General features: G+C 35.7%; 2 protein-coding genes and 2 pseudogenes across 3 annotated transcripts; 1 reads left to right on the forward strand and 3 right to left on the reverse strand.

Annotated features, from left to right (window-relative positions):
* Nucleotides 1-5091: 5091 nt before the first annotated feature.
* On the reverse strand, nt 5092-7135 carry LOC147919952 (uncharacterized). The gene is made up of 5 exons (XM_087504180.1): nt 6600-7135; nt 6138-6270; nt 5761-6048; nt 5478-5677; nt 5092-5347 (listed from the first exon to the last, which is right to left on the reverse strand). Exons 1-5 carry the CDS (start codon nt 7133-7135, stop codon nt 5092-5094), a joined length of 1413 nt encoding a protein of 470 aa, XP_087360306.1.
* Nucleotides 7136-7703: 568 nt separating this feature from the next.
* LOC147919953 (uncharacterized) lies at nt 7704-11530 on the reverse strand. The gene is made up of 4 exons (XM_087504181.1): nt 11420-11530; nt 8583-8682; nt 8119-8509; nt 7704-8029 (listed from the first exon to the last, which is right to left on the reverse strand). The coding sequence occupies exons 2-4, from the start codon at nt 8679-8681 to the stop codon at nt 7704-7706; spliced, it is 816 nt and encodes a 271-aa protein (XP_087360307.1). The 5' UTR covers nt 8682; nt 11420-11530.
* On the reverse strand, nt 9011-11570 carry LOC147919954 (uncharacterized; annotated as a pseudogene).
* Nucleotides 11571-18099: 6529 nt separating this feature from the next.
* On the forward strand, nt 18100-21296 carry LOC147919955 (disease resistance protein RRS1B-like; annotated as a pseudogene). The gene is made up of 5 exons (XR_015592466.1): nt 18100-18637; nt 19214-20266; nt 20395-20694; nt 20772-21068; nt 21160-21296. The product of XR_015592466.1 is annotated as a disease resistance protein RRS1B-like (transcript).
* The last annotated feature ends 874 nt before the right edge of the window (nt 21297-22170 follow it).

Here is a 22170-nt window from a genome sequence, read left to right on the forward strand (position 1 = left end):
TTAAAGAACCCGTTCTTTTCATCATTTTCGAAAGCAATCAATGATTGGCTGGAGCGTGCATGAGAGCTATTACCAAGGCAAGTGTTTGAATTCAAATAATAAATAATGGTTATTTTCTTGATTTGCAGGAATTGGCGGTTGGGTTTTTATGAGTCTTTTATTTGTTTAGGTCCTTAAATTGAGTATGTTATTTTACAAGTTTATTCCTTTTTATTTGTAAATATTTCGACCCTAGAAGGTCCCCCGCTGCTGGATTGTTATATAAGATCCCTTCTCAGCTTTGTAACCTTTCAAGTTTTATGAAATAAAATGAGAGTTTTCTTAGTTTTCTTTTGAGGCAGAAGCAACCACCCTTTCCTCCTTTTTCTTGTTTTTGATTCCTTGAAGACTAAGATTTGACTTATCATAGATCCTTTCACAAATCTGTGTGGCGTCCTTCACTCCACACATCTATCTCTTCATCTTCCACTGCTACCGAATAGACAGAACAGTGTTAACAACCATTTGTCTATTCACCATCTCTTCACTACATTCCATCTATCATCCAACGAATAGGCAGAATAGTGTTATCAACCATTTGCATATTCCCATCTATCCATGGGGATTCCCTTATCTGGTTCCTATATCATCTGGTATCAGTGCTAAACGCTCCAAATCATGTTTTATCTATCCATTTTGTTTCAGTTTGTTTCCCTTTGTTTGCTTCGGTTTGTGTCTGTTTCAGTTCGTCCCCCCACTTCAAATTATATATCTAGCAGTTTTCCAAATCTGAACTTTTTGACTTCCTGTGCACTTGATCTCTTTTCCTTATCTTACAGAAACATTGTGAACCATGGGAGAACAAGGAGAAGAGGTGAACATGGCTCAGATGCTTACAGCCATTTAAGCCCAACTCCAAACGCTTGGTGATCGTATGACACGAATTGAACAGCTGCCACTTGCACCAAGAGCACCAGTTCGTAACTTACCAAGAGGAAACAATGAGGTTGATGATGTAGATCATTCTGATTCGGAGGAAAAACATCAAGATCTTAATCAACACCAAAGGCCAAAGAGACACTACCAACAAGGCAGGAGAAGAGATGAAGGCAACATAAGAGAAGGAGGCTATGATTTTAAGCTCAATCCGCCAACATTTGCTGAAAAGGTTAAACCTGAAGCATACATTGATTGGGAAAGACGTATGGAGCATATCTTTGGATGCTACAACTATTCCAAACAGAGAAAAGTATCCCTAGCTGCTGCTCAACTCACGGACAATGCCTTAGCTTGGTGGGACAGAGATGTGTCTAAGAGGAGGAGGCATATATATATACCAATCAGCACTTTGGATGACATGAGGTTTCAGATAAGAAAAATATATGTCCCAGCTTATTACCACCAAGAGCTACAAATGGTATAAAGCAAGGATAGGGGTAAAGGTGTTGTAATAGACACTAAAAATGAGTCTAGCCATTCAGAGTTTACAAAGAATGGTAAAAATGGTGTAAACTAAACTCTGAATGTATGATCCATCACATGATTCTCAACCCCCTAAGTGAGATATAATAAGTCCATATTAAATCCAAATAATCAAGGTCAAGCTCAAATCATCTGAATTTCAAAGTGATAGGAATTATTGAAGTGATCAAGTCATAATTTTTTTAAAACTTCCAAGTCATCCTTAAACAATGCTAAATGGTCCCAAAGCAATGAATCAAGCTTGGTGAAATTCCCTAAGTAAAGCGTTCAATAAACACACTTTTGACTCGATGAAACAAACTGGCTGACTCAAAAGAAAGCAACAAAAGAAATAACCAAAGCAAACAAGATTAGTAGAAAAATGACACTCTTCCCCAGACTTGCTCCACACCGTCTTGTTGTGAAAAAAAGTCCAAGAAAAGATGTCAAACAGACTCAAAAGAAATGTAAAAGAAAATTGTATAGTAAAAGAGAGAAATACATGGTGGGTTGCCTCCCACAAAGCTCTTGTTTCATGTCACTAGCTTGACCGGATTCTTGTGAACTAATGGGTGTGAGCACGAGGACTTGCTCCAAAATAAGGTCTCCAGTCATTCATCTTCAGCTTCAGAACTCTACTCATAACTTCTTTCACAGCTTTTTGACCTTTTCCTTTCAACTCTGAAGTTAGAATATTCATAGCTTTGGAAAAAGGTTTCGAGGTACCCTTACACTGCACCTTATACTCTATAGTATCTCCAACACACTTTAAAGGTGTCAAGGTTATATGAGGATCTTCTTTGATGTAGCACCAATATTTTCTGTTGGAATTTGAGGTCTCCATCTAGGACTTCTTTGACCTCACTCCAACCAATGCATGTCTTCACATACTTATCCCCATGATCATCAATAGTTTCAATTGAAAAGGCTTGTCTTCCAATAGTAGGTTTTTTCAACAATCTTTTCATGTCAAACTCCTGAGTGTGATCACCAATCTGCAAGTGAATTTGCTGCTTTTTTACATCAATCATAGTCCCAGTGGTATGGAAAAATGGGCGACCAAGAATGAGAGGATCATTTGGTTCTTTTTCAAGCTCCAAAACCGTGAAGTCAGTTAGGATATATAAGTTCCCAACTCTAACATGCACATCTTCCACCAATCCAACTTGAGATTTCTTAGAACGATCAGCAAGCACTAAGTAGATCCTTGATGGTTTGAAATTGGTGATTCCCAAACGCTCTGACACAGAAAGCGGCATCAGATTAACACTAGCTCCCAAGTCACGTAAACATCACTCAAACATGAATCTCCTAATTTGGTAAGGTAGTACAAAACTCCCTATTTCTCCAGGCTTCTTAGGAATCTCAATCGGGATGATGGTATTGCACTCAGCACTAACCATCTCTGTCTCCTCTTTCAAGTGTGCCATTGCAAGGATTTTTTCCTTGTTCCTTTGATGTTTTTTTTCTGCTCCTCAAAATGGACATATGCCTTCCCATTTGAAATCATCATGACTCCTTCTTCAATGCTCTTCTTGTTAGATAAGACATCCTTCAAACTTTTTGTAATTTTTTGTATTCTTTATTGACTATAGGAATGGGAGTTTGATGTGAAACTCTTTCATAACTTCATCATGGCGAGCTTTCTCTTTTTCAGCTTACCTCTTAGCTTCCCTTAGACGATCTGGAAATGGGAGCCTAGGAACATATGGTGGTGGGGCAACATAGGGTGGCTCATCTTCCTCTTTGGCTAGATAACCAGCTAAAACTTCCCTCTCAACAATAATGTTAGCAATTATAGCTTCCTCAAAGCCTCTCTCAGCAACTTCTTCAGGTTCTTCTTGAATCATTACAGCATTACAATGCTCCTTATTTTTGGGTTCAGTTTTTCCAGGTAAAACACCTGATGGTCGCGTAGAGGTAGATGAAATTTGAGCTACTCGGTTCTCAAGAGTTTTAACATGTGAAGATAGTGCTGTGAACTTCCCATTTCTCAACATTATTGCTCCGGTAAGAGAGGTTGGGGTGGTTCCTGTAGCCCTGGTTGTAACAATTGTTCTGATAGTTACCTTGACCATTCACGTAGTTCAACTCGGCTTGCAGCTCCTCAGAACCATCCCTAGCACGCTCTTGATAAACTTGACCCTCTCCTAAATCATCACAATAATTCACACTTCTCTGATCTCTCTTTAAAAGTTGCTCCACTTTTACAGTCAACTCAGCAATCTGCTTTGATTCTCCTCCTCCAGTACTTCTCACTATCCTATCATAATCAACACAATGATTACTGTTACTGGCAGCTAAGTTCTCTATTAAAATCTGAGCCTCTCCTTCGGTTTTGGTCATGAAATCCTTATTGCTAGCTGTATCTAATGCCATCTTGTACCTCTCATCAACTCCTCTGTAGAACGTGTTGATGAGTGATTCTGGAAAGACTTGTGGAACGACTCACTAGCACTCTGCTGAAAGCTTGAAATCTTGTTCCTGAGAAGAGTAGTCTTTGCCTGGGTGAAATAATGCACTAAGAAAGCAGCCTTATACTCATCCCATGTTCGAACATTATCTCCCTTCAATGACTTAAACCATCGATGAACTTTATCACTCAGTGAAAATGAGAACAATCTGCATTTTACAGCATCATCAAGCACCCCATTCATTCTCGTCGTACCATATATCCTCAAAGTACTCCAAATAGTAAACTGGGTTCTCCGACGGTGGACCATGAAACTGATTTTGCTTCACAAGAGCTAACAGTGTTGGTTTGGTCTCAATATCATTTCTAGCGATTGGAGGATGTTGGACACCTCTTCGGTACATCTCAGCGTTGGGACACTACAAGAAAACAGGCAATTTACGACTGCATTTATATTCGTTTAGTAGTCGCTATTTCATAAATTACGACTATGTTACAACTAATCACTGTTGTCGTAAAACGTTAGTCGGTAGGAAATTCAGTCGTAATTTAGTCGGTAAATAGCGACTACTTTACGACTAATTGACGTAGTCGTAAAAGTAGTCGTAACATAGTCGTAAATTTTTACGACTGTTTTGTGACTAAGTTACGATTAATAAAAATGTGAACAGTCGTTGTGTACAGATAGTCGTAAAGTAGTCAGTAAACATTTACGACTATTTGCTGACAGTTTAACGATTAATGCGATGTGAAGGAGATTAGTTTGAGAATAGTTGTGATATAGTCGTTAAATGTAGCGACTACTTGGCTACTACGAGACGACTATTTGACGACTGTGTTGCGACTATGTAAATCTAGATTTAATGACTATTTGAAGACTATAGGGATTAAAAACCAGAATCTTTTCTTTTTTTTTTGTTTTGTTTATAACTCGAATTTATAATCAAAGAAAGCCTTAAAATTTGCATTTTTAATTACCAAAAGTTAACCATAATTGTAATTAGTACACCACATAAGCAATAACAAAAAGAGAGAACCATATTTTTGTCACAACCAAAAGAGAGAACCTAACACTATGATTCTCTTAAGTGACAAGGAACAACACATCATCCCAAATTGTCAAGTTCATTAGAGTAAGAAATAGAGAGAGATAAGTAGCCTAAGAATTAACCTAAGGAGGAGATGCTCTTGTAAATAGGAGGGTCGATGGATGCATCACTTGATTCAGACTCATGGAACTAGAGAAAGGCCGGATCAAGTTTCTGCATGAACTTTTCCAAGCGATCTATCTTCTTCTGTTGCTCAGCCACAACTTTGGAATGTTCTGCTTCACAAGCAGCAAACTCAACATCACGTTTTGTCGCATAAGCAACTTGTTCTTCAATGATCCTTTGAGCTTCCTTCATTTGCTCTTGCAATGCTACAAACGATGATGACTGTCCATGTTGATGATAGTTGTTGCCATTGAGAAGAGCCTGAAGATGATCCTTGAGGCTACCGAGCCCAAAAATATTACCTCATGAATCCTTCTCGGTGGACTGAGAAAAGAAAAGGTGAAACTGTAAATAGAGAATATGAAAGTTAAAGACTCTTTAAATATAGATTGTGAGAAATGTCACTTTACCTGAAGAAAGATGGCAGTATAATCTTCTGCTGTGAGCTCCTGAACTTGTGAAGGATCTGACTCGATAGCTTAGCTTGTAAGTTTTTCTCATAAGTTGTAAAGATCTTCTCGGCCTTGCGATCCACATACGTACCATCTGGCTTTTTATGAGTCTCTTTGAAAACCTCACCGAGACTCACTGGTCTCCCAAGTTTTTCTTCCTGGAATGTTACAAAAACAAAGAAAAGGGTTAAGACATAAGTTTAAGTTGCAAAGGTGTAAGAAAAAAAACAAAGTTACTCACCAAGCCTTGTTTGACTTGTTGATAAGATGTTGGCCCATATAAGTGCATGTGAGGACCGAGACCATTACGGTCTGACATGCGAGCTTTGGAATAGATTCGACTCCTTTCTTGTGCTTCTTCAGTCTCCCACTGAGCAACCATTACTTTCCACAGGTCACCCTCGATCCATCTAGGTTGCACTTGACTAGTCCTAACGTCGCTAACCATGTTTTTCATCCGTCGTTGGCATATCTCATAGAAATACGCTTGCACTGTTCCTGTTATTAAAGGATCCCAAGTGTGTGTTTTCTATGAAAAAGGAAAATAGAATTATGTTAGTGAACAACAACTTAATCAAAACCTATCTATGAATGAAACCTCGGAACATAAAACTATACCGCAAACTCAAGGAAGTATCTTTCTCGTCTATCCGGAGGTACACATGACCAATTGTAGTATGGACCATCAAATTTGTTTGTAAAAACTCTAGTAATCTTCCGAACCAGTGCTGATCTTGCATCACGAGTAAACCTCACATAACAAAAGAATCAAGTCAGTTCTTTGACAGACATGAAACACTGAAACATGGTTGACAAAAAATAGAACACGGTTGTAAGTCTAAATAATTTACAAACTAGAACACGGTTGTTTCAGAATTTGTTTCACAACTAACTAGAACACGGTTAGTTAAAATCGTTTACTACACACTGAAACAGACATTAAACACATTCACTCGTTTACTACAATCTGAAGCCAACCAATAACAGACATGAATCCCTAAGAGTATTTACTACAATCAGACAACAAAAATCAACCAACTAACTAGAACACGGTTGTAAATTATGAAAAAGTAGACATACCAAGTCGTGTTAGGCTTCGGTTCCGGAGAGAGGACGGTGGTGAACTTATGACGGTCCGGCACCATAAGTATCGCGTTTAGAGCCCTCAACGTGTCCTCCTGGAGTTCCGGCATTGGATCTGACTCTGCGAAGTTGTGACCTTGAGAAGAAGGATGACTTTGAGCGTGAGAGGCTGCATTTGGAGATCTCGCAAAATCTTCCAATGGATTCGATTGAACCGGTGGATTGTTCATCACTTCGGTTGATGACCGAGATGGATGCTCTAGACCAACTCGATTCACGGAGTTTTGAAAAAGGACCTGCGGTGGTGGATAGTTTCTGACCTGCGGTGCCGCGGATGTCGATAGCTGGGGAGAAACGCGGACTTCTTCTTGAGGCGTCGGAGGCGTAGGATTTACAGCCGCCGGAGTGAAGTTGTATTGAGGCGGTAGAGGGTTGAGTCTTCTCACCTTAGACGATGGATTAGAGCCACCGGGTCTTAGAGAAGCGTTGGAGGCAACATTTCTCTTGCGTCCAGGCTTCTTGACAAGAGGCATCTTCGTTGTTAGAGAGAAAACGGCAAAGAACGGCGAAGATTAGGGTATCGATGTTAGAGAGAAAACGGCGAAGAACACAAAGAAGTAGAAAGGTGAGAATGATAAGAGATTAGGTTAACGATTAGGGTTAGGTCGTGTGTGATGGGCCGTTAATGGATTTTGTGTTTAATTAACCCAATAAGCTTCAATATAGTCGCTTATCAGTCCCTAAGTAGTTGGTATTTGCAAAGACTAATTTTTTTAAAAAGGCTGGGCTTGTTTAAGAAGTCTATAATCTGGTCCATTAACGGATTGGGGTAATTAAACCCAAGTATTTTGAACTTAGTCACTTAATAGTCGCTAATCAGTGGCTTAATTTAATCCTTTTAAATCCATATAATTTAATTTATATATTTTTAAACATAAAATTTAATATATTTTGCTTAATTTATATATTTGGTTTAATTTATATATTTGGCTTAATTTATATATTTTTAAACATAACATTAAATATATATTACATATTATTTAGAACACAATTCAGGATATATTACATATTATTTATTGCACAAATTTGACATAAACATAATTAGGAGGATTCTTCATCATTTGGTTCTTCATCATCCGAAGATGATAAATTACACAAGAATTCATCTTCAGGTTCCACATCCTCAACACCGTAATCTAGATTTATTGGGTCTACTTCCTCTTCCAAATTGTCAAGTACAATATCTTCAATTGTAGTCATCAATACAACATCATCATTTTCGGTTTGCAAAAGAGTCGTCTCTGAACTGTTGACATATTCTCCAGAAATGTTGCCCCTTGGATTCACCTTTAGAACATTGAACCATATTTGCTTCGGTTTTTTAATGTATGGATACGGAATATAACACACTTGTTCTGCTTGAGAGGCTGCATTTGCAAATTATGAAAGTTACATTAGCATATCAACAATAATGTTTTATTTATAGATAAATAAATACACATATATATATATTTACCTAGAATAAATAGTTTGTATTTATTGTACTTTCTTGTTGAAAGTACGTCTATGACACCACCATTGCTGATCCGAGTGCCTCTACCGATAACAGGGTCATACCACTTGCACTTAAAAAGTGTGATTCTCAAATTAACCATCCCCTCATATTGAAGCTCTACGATATCAGTTATGGTTCCATATAAATCTGCTGCATCAGATTCATCCGTGTAATTTTCACCCTTAGCACATACCCCATAGTTACATGTCTTACGTCCAGCGCCGTGATTCTCTGTATGAAACAAATAACCTCTTGTAAAATACATTGGCCATGTTTTGACCTTGTTCAAAGGTCCATGCACTATCTCTTGAACCCAAGTAGGAAATGGATTTGTGGCGTTCCAGTAAGTAACCTGCATATATATGTATAAGTTATTTTCAATAATTTTATTAAGTATTTATATATAGAGTATTGTTGGAACACACATATTCTTTAACCCATAAATGATATTCGTCTGCTCTTTTGGCGGAGAGTTCCTTCTCGGGAAGTCCTGGATATTTTGCTGAAAGAAAATCCTCGAACATACTATATATACAAGACAAACACAAATATATGAGAGATCATAGCAGATTATATATAATTTGAGCGATCCCTATTTAATTATATATATACCTCTCAATTGGCTTGAAATAGTCACAATTTCTTAAAACATATGCGTGTGCGCATTGATAGTCTCGGCTTGAGAGCCATGTTTCATGCATTTCCCCACTTAGACGGCCAACGTGAGTAAATATAGAAGGCACTCCAGGCACATGATATACAGGGTTTTCACCTTCATCAAATCTTGTTAACCTGACCAAATGATTGAAAATTAAATATATATTCACACAATAAATTCAAATCTTGATAGCATTTACCTTGATTTTGTTTGTATGTTCTCGGCAAAGTAGTGCTCTGAGAAGTATGCAATCTCGTCATTGATATATGATTCAACAATTGATCCTGCTGCATACCTTTTGTTCTTTGCTTTTCCTTTCAATTTTTTAAAAAATCTTTCAAAAGAATACATCCACCTATATTGGACAGGACCTCCTAATTCAGCTTTGTAAGGGAGATGTATAGGCAGGTGCTCCATCACATCAAAAAAGGATGGTGGAAAGATCTTTTCCAAGTTGCATAGGATGAGAACTATATTCTGTTTTAGAATTTGAGGCGACTTGTATGCAAAGTCCTAGAACATAAGTCCCGGAAAAATGCTCCAACCCCTACAAGATATATTCAAACTTCAATATCACATTAAGATATATATAAGTACTTCATAAATAAATAAAATTTTGATTTATTAATTAACGAGTACCTGATAACGCAAGCTGGACATTCCTGTGTAGCAGTTCTACAAAGATAAATGGAAGTAACCGTTCCATAAAAACATGGCAATCATGGCTCTTCATGCCTGAAAACTTTCCATTTTCCATATCAACACAACTAGCTAAGTTTGACGAATAACCATCTGGGAATTTAACTGAGTGTTTCACACATTCCAATAAGCTTGTTCTGGCTTCGTCTGTCAATGTATATGCCGGGAAAGGTGCTTTACCCCTACTATCAAGATGTAAGTGTGGCCGAGAACAGAACTTCACTAAATCCAATCTTGACATGATGGTATCTTTTGATTTACCCTTCACACGCATAAGAGTATACATGATGTTGTCCAAAAAATTCTTCTCTATATGCATCACGTCAATATTATGTCGTAGATTGAGGTCCCTCCAGTATGGCAGCTGCCACAATATGCTTTCTTTGTGCCAGTTGTGTTGCTTCCCATATCCCGGCATCTTCTTTTCATTACCATTTCCACCGACGTCCTTCGTTTTTGGTGGATTCACACCACTCAATCGCTCAGAGTAAATTTGCTCACTGGTCAAAGACTCAGGTGGATAGTCTCTCATAGCGTCTTTACCTTTTAAGAAGTCTTTTTTATTCCGCCTAAGAGGATGACCATGAGGAAGAAATCTCCGGTGACAATCAAACCAACATGTCTTTTTCCATTAGGTAGATAAAAAGACTTTGTATCGTCCATGCAAACTGGACAAGACAATTTACCATGTGTTGTCCATCCAGATAACATGCCATATGCCAGGAAATCGCTGATCGTCCACATCAGCGCTGCTTTTAGATTAAAATTTTGACTCAAGGACACATCGTACGCATCAACTCCAGCAGACCACAACTCTTTTAACTCCTCAATAAGAGGTTGGAGAAATATATCAAGACTAGTTCGCGGATGATTTGGCCAAGAATTCAGAATTGTAAGAAACAAATACTCGGTATTCATGCACATACCAGGGGGTAGATTATATGGCGTCAAGATCACATGCCATAAAGAATGATTTCGAGACATCCCAAATGGATTGAACCCATCGGTAATAATCCAAGATACACGTTACGGGGTTCTTCGGCAAAACGAGGATGTTGTTCTTGAAAATACCTCCACTCCACTGCATCAGAAGGATGATTCATTTCTCCCTCCTTTGTTTGGTGCTCTGCATGCCATCTCATTGCTGCTGCAGTCTTGTGGCTTTTATACATTCTCTTCAATCTATCAGCAATAGGCAGATACCACATACGACTATATGGTACTTTGGTTCTACGTCGGCCCTCCCGAGGCTTCCATCTTTGTGCACCACAAAACAGACATTTATCTTCCTTTTCGTCATCTTTCCAATATATCATACAATTGTTAATACAAACATCAATTGTATGATATGGGAGGCCTAAATTGCGCATCAATTTTTCGGTCTCATAATGTGAACCAGTAGCTTGGTTTCCTTCTGTAAATAATCAGTCAATATTTCACAAACCGAATCCACTAACTTTTCACTCATATTATAATCTGCCTTATTTTGCATGACTCTAGCAGCTAGGGATAATTGTGAGTGACCTCCATGACAACCATCATATAATGGATTTTTTGCACCTTCTAACAAGTCGTAGAATTTCTTCGAATGGTTAAGTACCGGTTCCTCGACATTCTGATAACTACCATCTTGATTATAATTATCATCTAAACTTATGTTATAACGAAATGCATCATTCACCATATCCACATATCTATCTCCTATCACATTACCCACTTCTTCATTCCCACTTACAAACGTCGGATCTACATAACTCGTTCCTATGCCCATATTAATTTCTTCCCCATGTTTATACCAAACATAATAATCTGGCATAAACCCATAGCAAAAAATATGATTCCAAATTGTACCCCCCGGAAGACGCCTACCGTTTTTGCACTTATCACAAGGGCAGTGAAACTTACCACCATTATTTTGTGCTAAACGCTGACTATTTGCAAAAGCCATGAACTCCTCTACCCCGGTGCTGAACTCTTCCGTGAAATTTCCCGTCACTTCATCAAGCCTCTTATACACCCACTCCCGAAAATGACTATAATTAGAACTTCCCGCCATTATTAAAGATCTCTCACTCTTGTTTTTTTTTTCTTTTTGGATTTTTTTTCTCACTCTTGTTTTTTTTTTCTCTTTTGATTTTTTTTTTCTCACTCTCGAATTTTTTTTTCTCACTCTCGATTTGTTTCTTGCTAATGCTCTTGCTTGTGGTGTGAATCAAATAAGAAACGAAGGTGTGGTATATATAGAGTATTTTGGCGACTGAATACCGACTGTAAAACGACTGTGATGTGACTCAAACTAATAGTCGCAACAAAACAAAGCTTACCAACCCCACAAACGAATAAAACGTGTTTCTTTTTGGCCGACATGTTTGCGACTCACCTCAATAGTCGCTTAGTAGTCGCTAAATGGCCGACTAACTAATGTAGTCGTATGTTAGTAGCCAAATTAACGACTCGCCGCAGTAGTCACCATGTAGTCGCCAAATTAGCTACTGTTTGCTGACAAAATTACTTTCTTGTCTTTCAGTCGTAAAGTAGTCACTAATTAACGACTACTGAACCAACTACTAATTTCAGTCGGTAAAAAACAACTAACTTACGACTAAATTTTAGCAGTTGTAAAGTAGTAGTTAAACAGTCATTATATAGTCACTAAATTTGGCGACTACGAGTTTAGTCGCCAATCGTAGTCGTAAATTGCCTGTTTTCTTGTAGTGGGAGCATCATGTTCCCTTAAAGTTTGTCGAACATTTTCTGGTCTTTGATTAAAAGCAGCTAAACGGGCAGCTTTGCGGTGCACAGCTTCTCTTTGCGCAGCTGCACGGGCAGCCTCTCCACCAGCAAGAGGATTAACGTTCCCAGCGGAGGGGAATCCTCAAACTCTCCATGATGTTCATCATCCACATTGCCAACATTTCGACCAGCTAAACCATCAGCCATTTCAGCAAGTCTTTTCTTTCTTCTATTTTCTCTCTCAAACGTTTCCAAGTCTTTGTGATATTGTTCTAGGTGTAAAGAGTCTACACTGCGGGTTATACACCTGAAAACACCAAAAAGAGAGAAAAAGTTTTAGTTACCAACTGTAAATAAAAATACTCTAGACTATAAACTAATCCTAAATGAAATATGGAATTCAATAATTAAAAACCGTTCTAGAACATGAACACAAGAATAGACTAACCCTCTTTCAAGGCATTAGAAACTAAACTTGACTATTAGTTTGCTAAACTTTCATTTGCAACCTCCAAGCCAAATTCGCATTAGAATCAAGTTCATTAAGTTCACAATGCGTCCTAACATCAACTTTCGCAGGCTAGAAATACATTGCTCAATTCACACTCATCCAGGCATTCTATCGAACACTTTTGATGCATAGAAAAATCTAGAGTCTAAAACAAGGTGATTAATCCTATTTTAGCATTAAGATCATGTGAATCAAAGAACCTAAGGATTAAGAACTCCAACAACAATTAAAACATCAATTCATTGAATCTCCTACTTGGAACCCTAAAACCCAATTAGAGAACTACTCACACAGAGCAAAAGAGAAAACAAAAATCATAGATGAAGAAACATGATTAAATTGCAGAAATAATAAGAAAGGGTTTAGAAATATTCTCCAAATTGTCAATGAGGATGAATCTCTAGAATCCCAAAAGAGTGGCTTACAAAAAGTCTCAGCTTGCAGAAAAAAAAAACGTAGAATAAAACTTAGGGTTTTTCTCCCAACAAATAAAAAGTATTTATAGAGTTCTTAAAATAAGGTAAAAAGATAACGGCCTAGTTAGGACATTTTCTCAGCCAGACGGATATCTCAGGTAGGCGGGTTTTAACTTGAAACTTGTCGGTTCAGATTTCGTTTCTCAGCCAGGCGGGTTTCTTAGATAGGCTAGTTTTAACGTGAAACATGCCGGTTTAGACTTTGTCGCTCAGCCAGGCGGGTTTCTCCGGTAGGCGGGTTTTAACGTGAACCAACATCCGTCTCACATGCTTGTTTGTATCTAGAATGGCTCATTATCCTCTAATTTCCTCCAAAGTGTCCTAAAACCTGTAAAGACTCGATAAAGAACCAAAATATTCCAAAAACACATTTTGACTCAATAAAAAGTATAAAATAAGAGAGAAAACAAAGACTGAAAACCGATAAAAACTTCATATATCAGTTGGCAACTGTGGTTTGCAAAACTGCAAGGACATATATAATCAGGGATTTCCAGGTATGGTGGAAAGAAATAGAGTGGGAGGCTATAATAGCTCCTCATGTCCTAGTGTTTATGGAAACGCTACGAAAACCCTATGGTAGCGTTTTCAGTGTGCTACTAATGCTCATATTTTTTTTGTAGTGTCCACTACATATACGTTTGATCAGTAATTAAAAGACAATTATAATTAAATTATGCGTTAAACCAAACCCATGCCCACTTCGATAACAACCCAAGCTCCATTTTTTACAGTTTCTTGATTGCAGTCCAATAAAACGTAAGTTAGGTAATCACGTGATCAAAAACTAAATCAAGACTAATGAGTCAGTGATGAACTCCAACCTCGCTATGTGTAGGTTTTACCTACGACCAACGAATACGGATACGTTTGATCAGTAAAGGACAATTATTAAACGATTAGTTAACTATGCGTTAAACCAAATTCGGCCCACGCCGATTTGGAAAACAACCAAAGCTCCATTTTTTAACAGTTTCTTGCCTGCAGTCCAATAAAACGTAAGTTAGGTAATCACGTGATCAAGAACTAAATCAAGACAAATGAGTCAATGATGAACTCCAACCTCTCCATGTGTAGGTTTTACCTACGCCCATCGAATATGTATACGTTTCAATCAGTAATGGACAATTTTTTTTTAATATAACTATGCGTTAAACTAAACCCACGCCGATTTGGAAAACAACCAAAGCTTCATTTTCACAGAGTCCAATAAAAGGTAGTTTCTCCATTTGGTTTCTAGTCTTGTACAATCGAATGTTAGTTAGTTTATCACGTGATCAAAGCTATGAAAAATTAACTACTTAGCAAGACAAACAAATCAGATCATGCTCATCTGATTTATTAATGAATAATTCTTGGGTTCACTATTAAGATGAACCCCTTTGTTCACTTTTCCTTATTTTAGCCAATGAGAATCTGACATGTCATAATGCATTTAATAATCTATTCATTCACCTTCTTATAAAATAAAGAAACAAAATCTGTAAAATAAAAACTTAAACCGCTTATTTATAAACCCAAACCGATATATAATTTTATTCTAATTGTACAATCTAAACCCTAACCATCTCATTTGTAAACCCAAACCGACATATAATTTCATTCTAATTATAAAATTTAAACCCTAACCATCTCATTTATAAACCCAAACCAACATATAATTTCGTTTTAATTGTAAAATCTAAACTCTAACAACTTTATTTGTAAACTCTAACCATTTTATTTGTAAACCCAAACAGACATATAGTTTTGTTTGAATTGTAAAATCTAAACCCTAATCACCTTATTTGTAAACCCAAACCGATACATCATTTCATTCTAATTGTAAAATCTAAACTAACTCAATATTTAACTTTCCTTAAAAAAATTATACAGAATTTATTTCCTTAATCTATTTTATTTTTTAATTTAGTTTTGATTAATTCTTTTAAATAATATAATATATATAAGATTCTGATTGGTTGAAAAGGAAGAAGTGAATAAGAATGTTCACCATAGAAGTGAACCTAAGTATTTTTCTTTATTAACTTAGAAACACGGGTTTCTAAATAAAACGGTACAAAAGACAAAAAAAAGTATATTGTAAAACTCTTTTAGTAAGAAATATAAAGTTTTATCTTCCAAGTCTTTTGAATCCTTTTTCTTTTATTTTTCTAATACAATATTTTTGTTAGGGTTAACGTTGTGAATTTATTTTTATAACTGATCCAAGATAAATATTTTTTTTGGTCAACGATAAATATATTTTAATTAATTTTATACAAAAAACATATAAAAAAATTATATCAATATTTTTCTATTATGGAAATTTCTATCCCTTTTTATTAATAAAACATATATTCTAAAACATTTTCGAAATGCGAGGTAACCCACAATTTCATATAGAGTTTTCTAAGTTTTTACAGTGGGTTTGACAAAGCGGTGAAATTTTTTTAACAAGTCGAAAGGCATAAATAGTAAAAGATTATTTTAAACTGTTAAACAGAGTTATGAGATAGTGGTAAAGGAAGACTATAAACATCACTTTTAACAATGGTTTCGTTACAAATAAGTATGCCATGTATGTAGTAGTTGAATATGTTGCAGGGAAAGGGAGACGTAGAAGTGAAATATTTTGTAAGCGAGAAACATTCTTTTATAAATAAATTAGGGGTACGTTTTGAAAATACATATATTCATTTATATAATACTAAACATAAAAATTATTTTAAAGCAACACACATTCAAAACATAAATATTAAGTAGTTTAATTAAAACTCTAAAGGATAAAGATTAAAACGCTCAAATTCATTTATTTAGACAAATCTCAATTTTATCAAGAAAACAAAAAACTGTCCCCAAATGTGGTTCATCGAGAGAAAGATTGGTTAACTCGAATCTCCCAATAGTAGTTATCTATATGTATGATAAATTTTAATATCTCCACAACAATTTAATTTTTAATTTTCTAAGTTTTTTTTAAAAAGATGTTTTCGCGAGTTTATAAACTTGAGTTTCGATCATGTTTCCAAAACAGAAAGTTTTAAACAATGTGTTTCAACGACATTTTTTTTGTGCTTCCAAAAATTTATGTTTCTAAAACATTTTGGAGATGAGAAATAGACCTCGCCGAGAGTTTCATACAACATAACCCTAGAGCTACCAATCAAACCAAATATAACTAGATTTCTGTTTATTCTTTTTCTTTCTGATTTATTTGACGGATCTATATGGTAGCCAGATACTAATGGAAAAGCTGCAAAACTATAGGTGTACGGAAAACAAGAAAAATATATATAATTGTATTTTAAAATAAATCTTATATAATATGAGAAGGTTTTCTCCTAACTTTGCATAACATGATAACATTTGGTAGCGTATATTTTCGACATCTGTCTTCACTTCTCAATTAGTAAATTCTTTCAATTCATTTTTCTCAAATTACATACATTATTCTCATATACACTAAATTTAAATGATATTTCATTAATAAAAAATAAATTGACATTTATATATGCACTGTCCTTTTAGTAATTATATATATATATATATATATATATATATATATATATCTTATTTATTAATATTTTATATAATTACCATAACATTATAATTATGCATAGATATCATTTATCAATATTTTATATAATTATCATAACATTATAATTTTGCAAATAAGAAAGAACTAAATATTTATATTATAATTTTGGACAAAACCTTTATATTACATATATACATTATAATTTTGCAACTGGTTTGATGCATACTAAAAAATATACCTAAAGAGAGACAATAGAAGCCAGCCGATAATTTTGCAACTGGTTCGCGTTTACGTTTAAAACCTGAATGTTATTTTTTCACAAACATTAGAATGTTTTTTTAAATAAGGAAAATAAAATATATAATGAGAGAGAAGAAAAAACAACGCCTCCTCAGAACATAATTTTGAAACAATATAATGTGATGGTTATTAAATTTTTTACTAATTTCAAGCTATAGAAAATATAATAATATTATACTAATTATTTGCTAAGAAAAAAAATCATAATATTTGTTTCACAGTTTTTGTGCCAAAATATCAAATCAATTTTCTCTAAAATAATTTAGAGATATAAAACAATATGATATATTTATATATATATATATATATATATATATATTTTTTTAATAGTAACCATTAACACAATTTATTGCATATTGATTCTTTAAAATGTAACTTGCATGATGTTTGAAAAAATTTAAAAACAAATCTATCATCATATGAATACACTTTAATGTATTAACTGCAATATAATTTGTATTTTACAAAAAAATAAAAATAAAAATAAAAAACAAAGGCAAAACCTATGGTATATTTATTCTTTGAAATATAACTATAACTCCCATATGTTTGACGAAAAAAAAAAACTCAAAAACCTCCCATACTACTACAAATTGATCTATACATAGCTAGACAAAGTCTTCACCAAACATCATATTCTATCTCTCTCATAATTTTCAAAATTTTGTAATATTTAACTTTTTTTCTTTATGTGATATTTCTGGGTTTTCTACTCTTCTGGAGGTGTCTGGTTTTAGAAGATATATATTGATGTTTTATAGATTAAATATTAATGTTTGTAATATTGATGTTTTAAATTTATCATTATAATGTTTAACTAATCAATAGTCATTCATTTAAAGTGACTGAGAATACTTATTTAAAAACAAAACAAATAAAAAAACATAAAATAATTTATCGAAACATAAAATATAAATTTTAAAATATTTTATTAAATCTATAATATGTTAAAATTATTATAAAGTTATCTCGCGTATCGCGCGAGTCTACTTCTAGTATTTAATACGAAAGAGGTAGAAATGGTATATACAACTACAAGTTACAAATATACAGTATACGCTGGCACAATATATTGTTACTTGGGTCTTGGGATATAAAATCTCAAAGCACAGTAATACATAAAACTAACAAAATCAATGGCGACTTCAAGCACGGATGACGTATTTATCGACTTCAGTGGAATTGAGACTCGCAAACTCTTTTGTGACACACCTCTTGGCCGCGTTCCGCCGCAGGAGCGTTTCCGTGCGCCTTGGTGGAGACTGCACCAACGTGGCAACGCAGCCTAAGACATATGAAGGGTGCAAAGTGTTTGTGGTTGTCTTCTCCGAGAATTACGCGTTCTCTAAACAGTGCTTAGATACACTCTCGGAGTTTCTAGAGCGAAAAGATGACGGGCTTGTGATTGTTCCGGTTTACTATGGCGGCGTCACTGAGTCCATGGTGAAGCAACAGACGGATAGATTCGGAGTTGCCTTTTCCCAACACGGGAATAAGTACTTGAACGACCGGGTAGCTAAATGGAGAGATTGTCTGACTAAAACAGCGGGCTTACCAGGCCACGAGTTAAATCTTCAACAAGAGTAAGTCCAAATCTGAATATAGAAAACATTTTGTTTGATGAAACTAGCTATTCTTGTTTGACTAACGTTTTGGTTAGCTTAGTATTTAAATATAGAAAAGCTAAAAGAACTAAAATATTTAAGGAAACACGAATTTGATTTATGTTAGGACTTAGGAGATATAATTTTTCAAATATGCCGATTCCAAATCTGGGAGATGTATAAAAAGTCAAAATAGTTTTTTCTTTTTTGGTAGTTTTATATACTTTTGTAGTAATTTAAATTTATATGATAATGATAATACGAAGATTTAAATGAAACAAAAAAAAAAAAAGAAGAATAATAGTTAGTTGACTAGGAGTGGCCCGCTTTTATCTTTGCGACTAAGTTGAGCTAAGACTGCTAAGTTCGTTTGGGTATCATGGCTTAATTTTTTTTTTTTTTTTTTTAACTTATATTTTTTCAGTGACTTCTTGTATTTTGTTATGGTAAAATTTTCTAGATCCGTTGGTAGAATCTTTTAAAGTACCTTCGAGAGAAGAAACATAATACCTTGAATGTGAAAATGTTAACCTTTGTGTTGGAAAATCTGTGCAGAGACTCCGAATTTGTAGAAAAGATTGTTGCTGATGTACGAGAGGAGCTAGATGCAACAGGTAAGATCGGAGTCTACTCAAGGTTGCTGGAGATAGAAAAATTGCTTTGCACGCAATGTCATAAATTTTACCACCTAGGGTTATGGGGTATGCCTGGCATAGGCAAGACTACCATTGCAGAAGCAGCCTTTAAGCAGATGTCTAAAGACTTTGAGGCTTCCTTCTTTGTGGAAGAATTTTACAAAGAATATCGTAAAGGACGTCCTTACAAACAGCGGAAGAGTATTTAAAGAAGGTTCTGAAAGGTGGCTCCAGTAAGGAGCCAACCCTCTCATTCGAAACATTACGAAAGAAGAAAGTTCTTTTTGTTCTTGATGATGTGCGCAACCTGATGGATTTCGAGTCTTTCCTTGGAGATGTTGAAGGGGTTAGCCCTGGAAGCGTAATAATCCTAACATCTCGAGACAAACAAGTTCTTTATCAGTGCCAGGTCGAGGATGTATTCGAAGTTCCAAGTCTGAACGAAAAAGAAGCTATACGGTTATTCTCTCGGACCATGTTCCTCCAAGAATGGCCAAGTGATGTTAAACTAATGGACGTATCAAAGAAGATTGTTAAATATGCTGGTGGGAATCCTAAGGCTCTATGCTTATATGGCAGAGAACTGGAGGAGAAGAAGAAACCGGAAGAAATGGAGGCGGAGTTTGAGAAGATGAAGAAATGTCCTCCGCAAGAAATTCTCAGTTTATTCAGAAGCAGCTACGATGCACTTAATGACAATGAGAGGAGTATATTCATGGACATTGCTTGTTTCTTTAATGGCGAACCTAGTGACAATGTAATGCGAATACTCGAAGGGTGTGGGTTCTTTCCACACGTTGGGATTGACCGTCTTGCTGAGCGGTCTCTCTTGTCGATCTCAAAGGAAAAAAAAGTGGAGATGCAAAATTTTATTCAAGACGCTGCCCGTGAATTCGTCAACCAGACTTCAAGGCGTCGCAGACTCTGGGAACCTTCAAGAATCAGATTATTACTAGAAAACGATAATTCCAAGGTACTAATTGTTACGTACATTCTGATATTAAAACCTTGTTAACGTTGTTCATGAATGATTTGGTTCACAAAAATCGTTGTTGCAATTTTATTAAATCGGTTAAGGTCGATTTATTGGGGGTTTTACAGGGAAATGAAGTTATCGAAGGAATTTTCCTTGACACAACAAATGTAGTAACCTTTGATGTTAATCATAAGGCGTTTGAGAATATGTATAATCTTAGACTTTTGAAGATCTACAGTCCAAACTCTGAAACTGCTCAAGAACTCCGACTTCCTAAGGAATTTCATTCTCTGCCTTATGAGCTCAGGCTACTCCACTGGGAGAAGTGTCCGATGCGATCATTGCCTGTAGAGTTTGACCCTCGGCACCTAGTTGAACTCAATATGCCTTATAGTCAGCTTCAATCTCTCTCGGTTGGGACCAAGGTACGACTAAAGTCCCAGAACCACAATTCTTTTTGTAGTTGAGCTATTGTATATATGTGTTTTGTTTTGTTGTACAGAGTCTAGCCAAATTAAGGATGATAAATCTTAGCCACTCTCAGAAACTACTTGAGGTTGACGAGCTCGCGAAAGCTTGTAACCTTGAGAAAATAGATCTTCAAGCTGTAGTGAGTCCAGAGTCGACGACATGCAGTATGACGAGCAGCCGAACATATATCAGAACACGCAAGCTGTTGAGCAGCAAGTCGACCAACCGGCTGACGTCACACCCGCGGATCCTGCACAAGGCGAAGGGCAGAGTCAGTTTCACACACCAACTCCTTGGGCGAGCTCAAACTCCTTCTTCTACTACTGAGGTACTCCGACCCTCCATTTGTACATACCATTTCATTCCTGCATTGTTTCTGTTGTGATTCTTAAATCCTCCTGCAAATTTTTCTTACACAGGAGACGGTGTAATTTAAGTTTGGGGGAGGGTTTGAGATGATGTATCTGATGTTGTGTTCTGTGATTCTTATTTTAATTTTTACACCATATCATATTTGAGTTTGCATCATATCTATTGCATAAAAAAAAAAACAAAAAAAAAAACAGAAAAAAATCGAAAATCTCCACAAAAACAGAGTGTTCATGTAGTTTGCATTCGCATTTTAGGATTGAGTCTAGTGTTGTGCATGTAGGGTTGTTGCATTTAGCATAGGGGTTGATGATGATTGTAACCTTGTTAGCATGCTGGATTCAATAGGATAGGATCAAGGCCCTTGTTATTAGTTCTTTGATGCTTATTGATTGAACTTGAAAATGTAAAATTGAAGCATGTTTTGAATTGATATCATTCCCTATCTACCTGAACCTAATCTTGACTTGCAATTATCATGTGATGCATTGAAGTTGAACTCATGGATACCATACACATACTTGGATTGTCTTTCACATTTTTACCACCCTTGTCAATCCAAGTAGCTGATTCCCATCTTTGGAACAGTTTCCCGCACCCTTAACCAACCGTTCTTTCAAGTCAATTGTTTTCTTGAGTGTCAGGCCTTTTCCGAGTTGAGCTTGTTAGAAAGAGTTAGGTTCTAACCGACAAGAGTAGGATCCTGTGTAGTTCTAGTTCGCGTTATCCGGACTAGTAGGACTAGGTGAGAACTCGAATTTTGGGTATTGGGTATGGATTTGTGCAGAAAAGTAAAGAAGTGGAAAGTCTTTAGGAGGGGGATGTGTTTACATAGTTTACAAGTCTAGTAAAGGATTTGGGGTGAGCAAAGTAAAAAGAGTTATTGGTTCTGGGCATAAAATAAAAAGATTAGACAAAGAAAAGAAAAGAAAAAAAAATAAAAAAAAATACTTAAGATGTCTAGAGTCCCTAGAAGGAAAGAAAACGAACCATAGTGATAATAAAGATCTCCCAATCCGCTAGAATGAAAAGAAGTGAACTCTTCCTAAGACTAAGTGTAA

The sequence above is a fragment of the Camelina sativa genome, chromosome 20, assembly GCF_030686135.1.
Source record: "Camelina sativa cultivar CO46 ecotype springtype chromosome 20, ASM3068613v1".
In the NCBI taxonomy this organism is placed as follows: Eukaryota; Viridiplantae; Streptophyta; class Magnoliopsida; order Brassicales; family Brassicaceae; genus Camelina; species Camelina sativa.

Coding starts and splice junctions, on each gene's coding strand:
- LOC147919952 (XM_087504180.1), bottom strand. CDS start 7,135: ATGCCTCTTGTCAAGAAGCCTGGACGCAAGAGAAATGTTGCCTCCAAC. Junction 6,049..6,137: donor GATACTTCCTTGAGTTTGCG/GTATAGTTTTAT, acceptor CCTTTTTCATAG/AAAACACACACTTGGGATCC. Junction 5,348..5,477: donor ATACTGCCATCTTTCTTCAG/GTAAAGTGACAT, acceptor TGGGCTCGGTAG/CCTCAAGGATCATCTTCAGG.
- LOC147919953 (XM_087504181.1), bottom strand. CDS start 8,681: ATGTTCGAGGATTTTCTTTCAGCAAAATATCCAGGACTTCCCGAGAAG. Junction 8,510..8,582: donor ATTTATGGGTTAAAGAATAT/GTGTGTTCCAAC, acceptor ATATATATGCAG/GTTACTTACTGGAACGCCAC. Junction 8,030..8,118: donor ATACAAACTATTTATTCTAG/GTAAATATATAT, acceptor TTGCAAATGCAG/CCTCTCAAGCAGAACAAGTG.